The sequence below is a fragment of the Protopterus annectens genome, chromosome 12.part0, assembly GCF_019279795.1.
Source record: "Protopterus annectens isolate FY-2018-M chromosome 12.part0, PAN1.0, whole genome shotgun sequence".
NCBI classification, from domain to species: Eukaryota; Metazoa; Chordata; order Ceratodontiformes; family Protopteridae; genus Protopterus; species Protopterus annectens.
Genome location: NC_056746.1, coordinates 1194270544 through 1194283772, shown reverse-complemented (window position 1 = coordinate 1194283772; position 13229 = coordinate 1194270544). Strand labels below are relative to the sequence as shown.

Genomic DNA, 13229 nt, shown 5'->3' with positions numbered 1-13229 from the left:
CACTCCCAAGCAAAAATCCTAAATTTTCTAGACTTTTCTGCATATTTGGTAGCCACACACACATCCTCCCATTGTTTCTTTGTGAACTGCTTATACATTATTTCTTTCCAAACCTTTCTAACCTCCTTTGATTGATCCCAATAGCTATCATGCAACATTTTTTATGCCTTATTAATTATCCCTTTTTAACAACAGCTTCTTTTCTAGATTCTACTAAAAACTCTACCAGTGCTGGTCTTTCACTTAGGATCCTCCTATTCCTTTCTCCTTGCCTACACTCTGATATCAATCCTTGATAGGGAAGGCAATCTGTAGCCTGTAGTCCAACCATATTCTTTGCTTCTTCCCATTCTATTACATTTCCTTCTCCAATTATTTGTTTCTAATACCTCGGTTCCTTTGCCAGTTTTTTCAGTATATTCCAGCCCCTCTTGCTTATTCTCCGTACCCCTAATTGCAGTCTTCCTTGTCAGCAAAATCTCCTTCCTCCATTCCCATGTTGGCATAGTTCTTGGAATACTTTCTGCTTCTTTATTAAATATAATATTGTGTTTGGTTATTGTCATTCCCGTTAAGATCTGCATCCAGAATTCCACTCTTTCCTTATTTCTTGAGCTTCCCCCATTTCATCATCATCATCATCCCTTTCCACTATGAATTATGGCTTTCCACTTGTACTATGTATAGGAACCTTAATTATGTAGGTCTGAAATACCTTTCAAATCACGTAGCCTTCCTGAATCTTAAGGGATGCTTTTCTTCTTGTCCTATATCTTCATATGCATCTTGGTATTCTAGTACCCTTGCTTAATGCTTTCCCACAAAATCTTTAGATCATCTGAAATGAATAACCTTATGCACTCCCCCCTTCCTTGTATTTACTTTATCCCAAAATTTGTAGCCCTTTGCTTGAGTTTTGATTCCCATATGCAGATTTGGACTGAATTGAAAGAATCACATTTTAGATCATTCTTCTGTGTTTTGTCACTCTTCTTTTGATCAGTTGCATGCCTTTTTTATTTTGCTCTGAGCTTCTTGTGACCATTAAGCCACCCTTTCAGTTGCCTTATTGGTTCATTCATTCCCCCAGTGATGACAGCCCTGTGATCCTTTCATCCCCCTGGGTATGTGGGTTAGACATACCAGCAGAAATACAATTATCTGATTGAGGGATTGAGTTCTTGTCTTAAGAGCTAAACTTTTCTCTGCTTATGCCCAGTTAACACTCTATGGGGGATGAGCAGTAGGCATAGCATGCTGTTTGTTGGTCACTTTTGGTGAGTGACAAAGGTAGAAAAATACTCTTGCCCAATGGGAAACACTCCCAATATTGATTCTACAGTTTCAGCTGATGAATTGATGTGATGTATGTGTTCCTAGACACATACTAACCAGGGTTTGGCTCAGTGCTGGAGGAGACAGTGCTGGCTCAGGTGAGTATGTGTTCCTAGACACATACTCACCTGAGCCAGCACTGTCTCCTCCAGCACTGAGCCAAACCCTGGTTGTCAGTGTCATAGTCAGAACCCTGCCACTCAGTACCACAGAGACAATGACTGTTCCACACCTTCATTTGTAGCCAATGACTGTTCTACACCTTCATTTGTAGCCAGTGACTGTTCTACACCTTCATAGTTTCATAGGTAGGTACTAGGCTATTGACCCAAGGGCCTAAGTAAGCCTAGCCAACAAGGTTCCCTGGCTTACACCACCCAAGAAAGTTAATTTCCTGTGCCCCTGTTAACCAGAGCCACAGAAGTGATCCCCAGGGTGTATTTCCTATTTCCCATCCACTCATCAAGATTTTTCTTGAAGAGTACTAATGAGGAACTTTGCTTGACATAGATGGGTAGCTTGTTCCAGAGCATGGGAAGTCTCTGGGACAGGAATCTATCCCTCCAGCCTGTTTATTGTGGTGACAAGGTTTAGGTCCCTAGAGCATGTATCTCGGAGGGATTGGGATTTCTTTAGGTGCAGCATGTCCAACAGCTCTGGGTTTAACCTAGCTTTATATGTTAGGCAGAGAGCTCCTCAGAGTAGGCAATATGCTACAGAGTAAAGCTGGAGTTTTTTGAGACGGTCAGTGAAGGGCATCTGTTTGAGGCCAGTAATCCTCTTTGTGATGTACTTCTGTGGCCTTTCCAGCTGCTGCAGATGTATTGTGAGGTACATTGCAAAAGGGGTGTTGTACTCTATAATTGGTCTAATGAGTGCCGAGTAGAGGGGAACAATGACCTCTTTTTTCCTGGATGAGAACCCTTTTGTGATGAGGTATGACACATGGAAGGATTTCCTGACTACTGTGGAAATGTGATTATCAAAGGAGAGACTACTGTCCACCTGGGTCCCAAGGTCTCGTATCACACATTCAGCGTTAAGTAGACAGCCATTTATGTGGTAGTTCAGGGTACAGAGTTTTTACCAAAGGGGATGACAATGCACTTTTTGGCATTGAGCTTGAGGTCATGCCTCTGACACCAGGCATCTGTCTCAATGAGGCCCTTCTGTAGGATGTCCACATCATTTGGGGACTCAACTATGGCTCCTAGTTTGCAGTCATCTGTGAACTTCATTAGCCAGAGGCCTTCTGTGTTAGCCTGTACTTCAGAGAAATAGATACCAAACAGGAGAGGTCCCAGGACTGAACCCTGTGGTACTCCACTTGTCACTGGTTTGAATTCAGATTTAGAGTCTGCAACTTTTACAGTGTAGGTTCTGTCAGTGAGCCAGTTGGCAACCCATCTTGTGACATAGGGATTTATACCTAGTTTAGTGAGTTTAGCTATAATTCCAGAATAGGGGATGGTGTCAAAAGCCTTGGCGAGGTCAAGATAGGCTGTGTGAACCGCCTTACCCTCGTCTACGGCTTTGCTGACTGCCTCAAAGAAGTCGATCAGGTTCAGAAGGCATGATCTGCCTTTCACAAACCCGAACTGGGTGGAGTCCAGAGTTTGGAGGTTACCGATGTCTTTGTTTATGAGTTCCATGATGATACATTCCATGGCCTTGCACACCAGGCTCGTCAGGCTAATAGGGCGATAGTTCCCAGGATCAGTGGTGGCTCCCCCTTTGTGGAGTGGGATAACTGTTGCTGTGCGCTATTCAGTGGGCACAAAGCCTGATGTGAGCCTATGATTGAACATGGTGCTTAGGTGGGAAGCCAGTTCGTTATGAAGTTCATGTAAAAGGCAGCCTGGGATGTTGTCTGGTTCCGTGGATGCTGTGTTTTCGGTTTTAGACAGTGCAGCTTTTACCTGCATAGATGTGATTAGAGGGACTCTGCATTCTTCCTGTATAGATATGGGCCCTTTAGGGGATGAATGGGGGGTAAAGTTAGCACTGAATGTTTCTACCAGGATGTTGGCAATATCTGTTGGTTCTGTAATTTTCATGCCGTTGTGCTGTAACTCAGAGCAGATCTGGGTGTTGCCATTGATATTCTTGACATAGCTATAGAATGTTTTGTGGTTGCCCTTAGAATCAGTGGCAATTTTGTGTTTGCAGCTAGCTTTGGAGGATCTTATAAGGGATCTCAGCATCTTACTGAGGCTGACCAGGGAGCTCCTCTACTCATGGGATTTTACTGTGTTTTGCAACAGTTTCTTCCTTCTGTTGTATAATTTGTTTATGGCAGAGGACCACCGGATTTGCTTCCTTTTTTTGGAGGATAGCATCTTGGTTCTGTTTGAGATAGCACGATCCATGCACTTGTGTAAGTGCTCATAGAGTGAATTTGTGTAGGATTCAGCAGTTGTAACTGTATTGTCCATCTGCATGGGTGTCATGAAGTTCACTACTTCTGTCTTAAGAAGCATGAAGTTGGCTTTGGAGAAATTTTTTATAGGTTCATAGATTCATAGATTTGTACTAAGCTAGTTGCCCTTGCGAGCCATTTTAAGCCTAGCCAATTATCCCTTGTGAGACTCAAACCCCACACCTTGTGTTTGTAAGGCAAACACCTTAACCATTAGGCCACCCTCCCAACCTACTGTGGTTTTCTTAATGGTGGGTGGGGGCGGGATGCGGATATCTAGGGTGATTAGATTATGGTCAGATCTGACCAACGAGGAGTTGACTTCAGGTGTGGAACACAAGTCACTCATGTTGGTAATGACTAGGTCTAGGATATTGTTGCCCCTGGTGAGGGTGTGGATAAGTTGATCCAGGGCATTGGAATTTATGAACTCCAGAAAGCATTGAGCGAAGGTGTTGGTACATGACTAGTTTTCCCAGTTAATGGTGGGTTAGTTCTAATCACCCATTATTAGGGTGTTTGGTTGAACACTAATAATTTCCAGTATATCAAAAAAAGAGGAGTGGGAATCCTGGGGCATGGTGGGGGATCTGTAGCAAGCTACAATTTGGATTGCAGTTTTGCCCAGAGTTATTTGCATTTGCATAACCTCTGATGCATTATGCTGCGCAACTAGCCTGGAGGTGTGGATATCCTTAATTAATATGGACACACCTCCGCCTTTGGTGTTCTGGTCCAGGTTAGATGGCCGAAAAGTGTTGTGAGTTATAGCCTGGTAATGCAGGGGTGCTCTCTAGAGCTTTGAACCAGGTCTTAGTCACTGCACAGATATCTATGTTCTCCATTTTAAGGAGTGCCTCGAGTGAGTGCATTTTGAGATTTAGACTTCTAGCATTGAGTAGCATTACCCTCAGTTTTTGCTTGCCTGTTCGTGTTACGGTGGTGAATTTGTCATTTGAACCTTGACTAAAAAAGGCACTATAGGGGTGGCAAGACCCTTAGCCCATATCCGGAATCCCAGGGGAGACAGGAGCAGGCCATCTCTGGCAAAGCATTGTGGTCTGTCGACCATGTCCTCCCAGGCAGACAGATACTGGATCCCCTTAGAATGACACCAGAAGCTCAGCCAATTGTTGAAGTCAATCATTTTGTCCTTGTACTGCGGTATCATTATGGGTGATGGCAGGATGCTACTCAGGGCTTGGGTCATACCTGCCTGCGCTACAAGATCAGAGAGCTCTTCCATGTCTCTTTTCATGTAGTCCAGGGAGGTACGTCTCAGGTCATTCACACCAACATGGACAATGACAGAGTCATATCTGTACTTGTTGTGGAGTGACCTGAGTGCGTGGGTTATGTGGCAGATCCTGACAACTGAAAGGCAGCTGACAGTAGCCTTCCTGTTTAGTCTGGTGAGTGGGACATCAGTGTGCCTGACTACAGAGTCACCTATGACTAGTGTGTTGGGTACGTTGTTTTGTCTTATGGGCTGTAGTTTATTGGCACACTGAGTCTGTGGGCTATGTGTCATTTGGATTGTGTTGGGGGGTGGAGGTTGCTTGCATTTCTGCTTTGGAGGGCTCTGTTGCTTAAGCAGATTATTATTGAGAGCCTCTGTGAATGTTTTTGTGTTTCTATGTGTGGATTTTGGTGGTGTAGGTTTAGTGGGACTATGTGATGAGTGTGGTATGGTGCAAGTGTTTACCTTCTCCTCTTTACTATCAAGTTCAGTCTTGGTTGGAGAGAGCTTTACCTCCAGTTTGGCTAGATAAGTGCATCTCTCACAAGTTGTGGTGTTGGGTGGTAGGAGGAGAGGATTGTCTGTGTACATGAGGCAATTGCTACATTGCCCCAAGATGCCCAGATTCATCAGATAGGAGAGAACGCTGGGAGGTGACCCTTGGACATGCTTGAATAAAAAACTACTTTCCTCAAGACAAGTGAGGAAAGTGAGTATAAGAAATGTTTTTCTCTACGCAAGTTTGTTTGTGTCTTTCGGCTTTTCCCGGTTAGGGGTCGCCACAGCGGAACTCCGGACCACTAATGATTGGCAATTGATTTTTACATACCGGCTTGCCAGGCCTGACACACAACCTTCAACAAAGGTACTCCCATTCATGCATGTCTCCACACAGAAGACGCTCTAGCTGAGAATCGAACCGGACAGCATCTTACTGTGAGGTGACAACGCTACCGCAGCACCACCACTGTGGGTTTTTTCTCTACACAAGTGAGGAAGGTAAATACAAAAACTATTTTCCTCTAGGTAAAGAAGGTTGAGTGCTGTAGTAAGTTGTAGCTTATTTAATGCTAACAACAAGTTCTGAACAAGTGCTGAGCACGAATAAGCAAATTCAAGAGCTAAAACTAAGAGTCTGTACCTGGATCTTTTAGCCAATGACTGTTCTACACCTTCACTTGAAGCAGTCTTGCTACATAACTTTCTGTCATTTGACAGAAAGACTAATGCTTACTTCCAGGACACATGCACATTCATTTATAAAGATAATTACAAAGTCTGCCCCTGTACTGACTCTCTGTGGTATTCCATTGGTCACCCCACTTTCATCTCACTACATTTCCTTCACTGCAAACCATTTTATCACTGTCACCATCCTAGGATTAATTCTAAAGTGATGCAATGTGTTCAGTTACCTTTTCTGTAATGTTGTGCCAAAAGATTTATTAAAGTCTAACTAGACCAAAGCTACCCCACTTTTTAGATTTAATACCTTGTTTGCTCATATTAATAACTCAGATTACTCTCATTTTATTTCTTTAACCCTTCACAGACTCTGAAGCTGAAGTACTAAGGGAGAAATTAATCATTCCATTTACACAAGCTACAGTAAGGAACAACAGAATAGGAATGATTACATTAGTGATTTGTTTGCTTGCTTTGCATTCCTGTTCTTATGGATTAATAGTCACTTCATCCTGAAAGCTGAGTTATGAAAAATTTAATTGTGTTAGGCTTGTTTGAGATAAATTTTCTGCTGTGAGGTCATGTTGTACTGATACCTGTTTTGCAAGCTTCTAGACACTGAAAAATGATTTCTTTAATTACCAAAAGCACCATCTTCCCTTCAGCCAAAGTCAGAGTGATAGGCTAGTGGTTGCCTATCCATTTTCCTCTGTTCAAGAGAGGAATCCTTATTTCAGCCATCAAGAGTCTTCCCTTTTTCTCATAGTTTGTTGCAACATTTAATACTATTCCCGTAGCAGTTCTGTGTGTGTTGTGCATGTTTTTCCATATTTCATATATTATTTACCTTTGATCTTATTTGTTCCTGAAAGGGGTCCTTAGATCAGCCCACTTGCCTGGGTTAAATAGTTGATAAGTAACATAAAACACAATTTAGTGGCGATAGCAGTTGCAATCTTAATTTGAAATCAATGTAAAGTTATTTAAGCACTACATAAATAAATAACAATCATAATGTTTGTACTTTGAGATCAAAAGGACAAGTAAACCTGCTGCAAAATGTACAATTCTGAGAGAACTGTGAAGTTCTGCAAGAACAGAGGAAAAAAATACAGAGTAAAGTTAAAAAAAATCAAAACTATAAGTGAGAGGAAAGAACCTTGGTTGCAACTTACAATACAAAATCAGATTATGCACAGTGGATAAAATCACATTGTAAGTTTAGCTCTGCATGGATCTCAGGGCAACCGTATCAGTGAGATGTCCTCTGCACTGAGATACTTGGGATGGTGATATTGGTCTGTGCACTGAAGCAGAGACAAAACTGTAGCTCAACAGTGAAGTACACACTCATATTTAACATGTCATCACTAACACTTAAACTTCATTGCACTTCAGTACAAGGTCCCTTCTCTCACAGAAAATGAAAACCTTGCATTTAGTAACTCATTCAGACTACAGCGTGACTAAATGACAGGGGAAGCAATTGAGCTGGTGCTGACATAAGTGAAGATCTCTGACATCATAATACTGCTTCTGTGGTTTGGTGGACTGAAGTGCAAATTGAAGCAGGATCAATCTAATGGTGCCTCCTCCAAGCATTTGCATGTACTCTCAAGTGAAGTTCAAAAATGTCAAAGTACCAACCATCTACCAATTTAAAATGTCAGAATTTTCTTTGTACTACTGAAATGTAAGACAAAGATGCACTTCTAACTACAGCATTTTTAAATCAGAGAACTACAAAACACCATGAATAAACCTACCCGTAACATAGGGATTATGCCGTCCCTTGCAATAGCTTGGAGCAAACGAGGGGCTCCTGTCAGACTCTGCAATCCGGCACCAGTACTGGAGAAGAAAGACCCAATCACAATGACCCATGCAGATGGCCAAGACAAAACACCAACTACTAGCTTCCCATTTATGGCCTCTCCAAATCTGACCAAACACAAGAAACAAAGAGAGAGAGAGACAGAAAGAGTTTTGCAGTTAGTAATCTCAAACTCATACCTGAAAAAATATGTTCTTACTTTTAACTCATTTTTAAAGAAACATTATTAGCTTTCTTTAACACAGAAATTATATAAGTTATAATGCCAATCGTTTAGATGAAAACAGTGCCCAAAATTCATTTTAGTTTTGTCTTCCATTAATCTAAAAATGTGCCACTTATGTAAAACAGTGAAATGTTGACCGCATAGTTTGCAAAATAATGAACTAGCTTAAGCAACACCCTCTTGGTTGCAATCATATTGCATACAATTGTTCTTTTTTATTTTGTTTCTCTCTTTTTATTTCACTGTTATATGCAGCATCATGACTGGCACCTATCCCTCTGACAAGGCATGTTGTCCCCCCCTAGGTGGTAGCAGCAGTGCCAGTACCACCACAAGAAGTTCCCGCAATGTCTGTGTCCCAGCCTGGCATAGTTGCTTTCACACCTCTTTCCCTACCTGCAAAACCTGGTTCAGGTGGCACCAGATGCTGCGACAGCTGTACCTGTTGGTAGCAGTACCACTCGAGGTGACACCTTTTCACCCATCTTCAGCTAGCAGACATTGTAGAGGAGATTATTGACAGGAGGTCGCATGCCCAAACTGGCCAGATAGACAACCTTCTTCTCCAGCTCATTGAGTTGCATCCCTTTCCAGCACTCTCTCCAACATCATGATACAGGGCCCAGTGGTGATGGTACCCAGGGTGGTGAGTAATCTCCTACTGGGTCTTAGCTGGCAGAACCTGCAGGTGCCAACACTCTCTTCTATACCCCAAGCTGGTGTTTCCTTCCATTTCATGTCCATGCCCACCCCTGTTGGCTGTTCAGTCATCCTCTCACTATTGTCTTACCTCTCTTTATCTGATGTCTTCCTCACCATTCTCCTCCTCCTCTCACCATTGTCTTCCCTCTCTTTATCTGATGCCTTCCTCACCATTCTCCTCCTCCTCTCACTATTGTCTTCCCTCTCTTTATCTGATGTCTTCCTCACCATTCTCCTCCTCCTCTCACTATTGTCTTCCCTCTCTTTATCTGATGCCTTCCTCACCATTCTCCTCCTCCTCTCACCATTGTCTTCCCTCTGTTTATCTGATGTCTTCCTCACCATTCTCCTCCTCCTCTCACCATTGTCTTCCCTCTCTTTATCTGATGCCTTCCTCACCATTCTCCTCCTCCTCTCACCATTGTCTTCCCTCTGTTTATCTGATGCCTTCCTCACCATTCTCCTCCTCCTCTCACTATTGTCTTCCCTCTCTTTATCTGATGTGTTCCTCACCATTCTCCTCCCTCAGTGTGTTATGGGATACCCAGTCAGTCATGTCTGTTTTCTCCTGCTACCTAACCTAGCCCTCTTGTCTTCCTCTTACATCCCTTACTACCTTCCCCAGCTTACCTTCTCTTTATGCATAAAAAATGGACACGTTCCACAAAATAAAATTAGCCCACCATCTGCACCTTCACCCCATGCATCCCTCAGTTTCTCACCTTCTGTTCTACCCTCTTCTTGTTTTTCCCTTTCATCTTCTTCCCATACTCCCATTTTCAGCATTTAACCTGGTCAGAAACTAGACAAGTGCACCTCACACATGCCCATGTGGGACTTCCAAATCACTTATCTTTTATGATTGCACTGTGAACAATAGGTCAAGAAGAGCACCTTCAAAACCCATGTACAAAAGACAAGGACTGGCACTGCTAATTGTACAGCAACTATTACATACAATCACTAATCATGTACTATGTACATTGGCTTTAGATGGCACCCATTATGCAAATGAGCTGAGTGTTATGGAGTTGTAGTGTGCACACACAGCATAGGGTAAAGGTGATGCCTTTTGTGTGACTGCTTCTGTAGCTCAGCCTGTAAATGAAGTACTTTACACGGTTTAAATGGGAAGAGTTATGGCTTTAAGTGCCCTCAGGTGTGCATGTTTTTTGCCTCCTTCATTCTGCAAGTGTGTAACAATCACCTGCTAAGTGACTTCACTGACACCTTTTGCATGACGGTTTGAATGGCTCAGTCTGTAACTAAAGTGAAGGGCTTTGCATGGTTTGACTGGACAGGGTGGTGGGCTCATGTCTCACAGAAGTTGCATATAGCCATACCACTATTACAAGTAGGGTGCTTGTTTCTTTACATTTTTATTATAGTACAAATATAATGGTCAGACTCTGCTGCTATAGTAACTGATACTTTTCTCTACCCATTATGTGTTGTTTTATGTTTTTATCTTCGGTTAGATAACATTTGCAATTGTGTGTCTAATGCCTCCTTCTTCATTGTCTTCCTCACCCCTGATTGTGTCCCGACCTCTCTTTGCAAACTTGTCTATGCTATATGTTTGTCTGTGTGACCCTACCATCTCTTTTACACTCTTCTCTTACCTCTTTCCGGAACTTATCTTCTTTGTATATATTTACCACTGGATCAAAAAATAGAATGGCACATAAGCCACAAGACCTTGTAGGCTGGCTGCAGACATTCCTTCTCTTGTTGGAGCTGTGCATGTGGGATCGCGCTGAGTTCCCTTGGTGCTTGCGTTTATCAGATGAGCATTAATTCTGCTTGTATTTACCTGTGCATGTGGGATCGCACTGAATTCCCTTGGTGCTTGCGTTTATCAGATGAGCACTAATTCTGCTCGGATTTACCTGTGCATGTGGGATCGCAGTGAGTACCCTTGGTGCTTGCATTTATCAGATGAGCACTAATTCTGCTCGTATTTACCTGTGCATGTGGGATCGCACTGAGTTCCCTTGGTGCTTGAGTTTATCAGACGAGCACTAATGCTGCTCGTATTTACCTGTGCATGTGGGATCGCACTGAATTCCCTTGGTGCTTGCGTTTATCAGACAAGCACTAATTCTGCTCAGATTTACCTGTGCATGTGGGATCGCAGTGAGTACCCTTGGTGCTTGCATTTATCAGATGAGCACTAATTCTGCTCGTATTTACCTGTGCATGTGGGATCACACTGAGTTCCCTTGGTGCTTGCGTTTATCAGACGAGCACTAATGCTGCTCGTATTTACCTGTGCATGTGGGATCGCACTGAGTTCCCTTGGTGCTTGTGTTTATCAGATGAGCACTAATTCTGCTCATATTTACCTGTGCATGTGGGATCGCACTGAGCTCCATTAGTGCTTGTGTTTATCAGACGAGCACTAATTCTGCTCGTATTTACCTGTGCATGTGGGATCGCACTGAGCTCCCTTGGTGCTTGTGTTTATCAGATGAGCACTAATTCTGCTCGTATTTACCTGTGGCTGCACCATAGTCCTACACAATCTTCCTGCAGGTCCCTGCTGTGGCTGCGATGAGGACCTTTCATGTGCTGTTCATCATGTACACTGACCAGGACACATTCATTTTTAATTTGCACTGGGGCTTGCAGTACTGGTACAGTAATTAGAGAACGGTTTATGTTTCTGAATCCCCAGGAAGGTTTAATTATGACAATTACTGCACATCAACACAAATCTGTGCCTGAACAACTACTTAGCTCACACCCTTCAGCCCTAACCATAAGGGAATAAAAATTCAAATTAAAACATTATATTCTACTTTGCAATGGGATAGTGGGATAGGGGTAACTAATGCTTGTTGACTACCCATGAAGCTTGTGTTCCAAATTCATGTTTTATTAGTCTATATTAACTATTGTTTATAGTAACTAGGCCCAATAATGTAATGTCTGTGTTGTAATTTCATGATGATCACCCTTTGAGATACTTGCAGCATGGTGTTATTCTTACTACAACACTGACTGTTTTAAATGCATATGCTATATATCCCCAGTACTCTTTTACTCTTCTGCTCTGTGAACAGGGACATTTTCATTAGCCAAAAATTAAGCTCAGCACCCTAATGCTTTATGCTGTGTATTTCAAATTTATTTTTTATATGTCCCAGAGCTTTTCCCCAGGCCTCGTCTGAACGTGGCAGCATTCTTCAGTTAGAATGTGTGCTGTAATCTTCTAATATATGAAAGCTTTAACATATTGTACACAATCCATCATCAATATTTTGGTGTCATATTTCCTGGTTAATATCTTACAAAGGTACAGTGAGCATTTCTGCAGGGCAGCCACGGTGGTGCAGCGGTTAGCATTGCTGCCTCACAGCAAAAGGTTCTCCGGTTCGATTCTCAGCTGGGGTGCCTTCTGTGCAGAGTCTGCATGTCCTCCCTGTGGTTGATTGAGTTTCCTCCCACATCCAAAAGACATGCAGTAGGTAGATTGGACACTCTAAATTGGCCTTAGGTGTGAGTGTGTGTGTATGTGTGTGTGTGTGCCTTCTGTGGAAGGTTGGGTGCCAGGCTGGCAACTTGACACCATAAAACTCCACTGCCAATCATGAGCAGACAGATGATCCGCTGTGGCGACTCCTAACCGGGAAAAAGCCGAAAGAAGAAGAAGACTCACTATAACTGCTTTTCAAGCAGGTGGTGTTATTTCATTTTTAATGTACACAGCTAGAAAGAACATACCTATAGAAGTTTAATAATCATGTTTGGTAATGACTTAAAATCCCATCAGTTCCTGATATAAAACATTATTGTCTCTCTTACACTCCTTTGTCAACTTAGAGACACAGCACAAAGAATATACCAGCAATTCCCGTATGGCATAGTGGTTAAGATGTTTACCTCACAGACATGAATACAGGGTTTGAGTCTCACCTTGCAGAAACTAACTTCACCTTGAAGAAATCAGCTAGACTTAAAATAACTTACAAAGACAGCTAGCCTAGTACTTACATGTGAACCTATGAAATAAGGAGGTGGTCATTTCCTTCAATTAAATATTGAACTCACTGCAACTAAATAACAAGGATCTTAATTAGGCGGAAGAGGTATTCAGCCAAAGATATTAAAACTGATCAATGCTGCATGCACTGTGATATTTTATATGTTGCCTGAAATTACATTATTCTGGTGTGCAGCACAACAGAAATACAGGTTGTTTTGGCAACATATATTTTTTTATTATTGTTTTAGCATTGATACAAAAACAGATAGCATAACAATCATACTAAAATATAGTGATCAA

The 13229-nt window shown here is 42.3% G+C and overlaps 1 protein-coding gene across 1 annotated transcript in view; it reads right to left on the bottom strand.

Annotated features, from left to right (window-relative positions):
• Window positions 1–13229, bottom strand: part of SLC12A5 (solute carrier family 12 member 5) — a 1753644-nt gene that overhangs the window by 530589 nt on the left and 1209826 nt on the right. The window contains exon 12 of the mRNA XM_044090243.1: window positions 7946–8120. Within this exon, the coding sequence (XP_043946178.1) occupies window positions 7946–8120 (175 nt within the window). The remainder of the gene's footprint in view (window positions 1–7945; window positions 8121–13229) is intronic.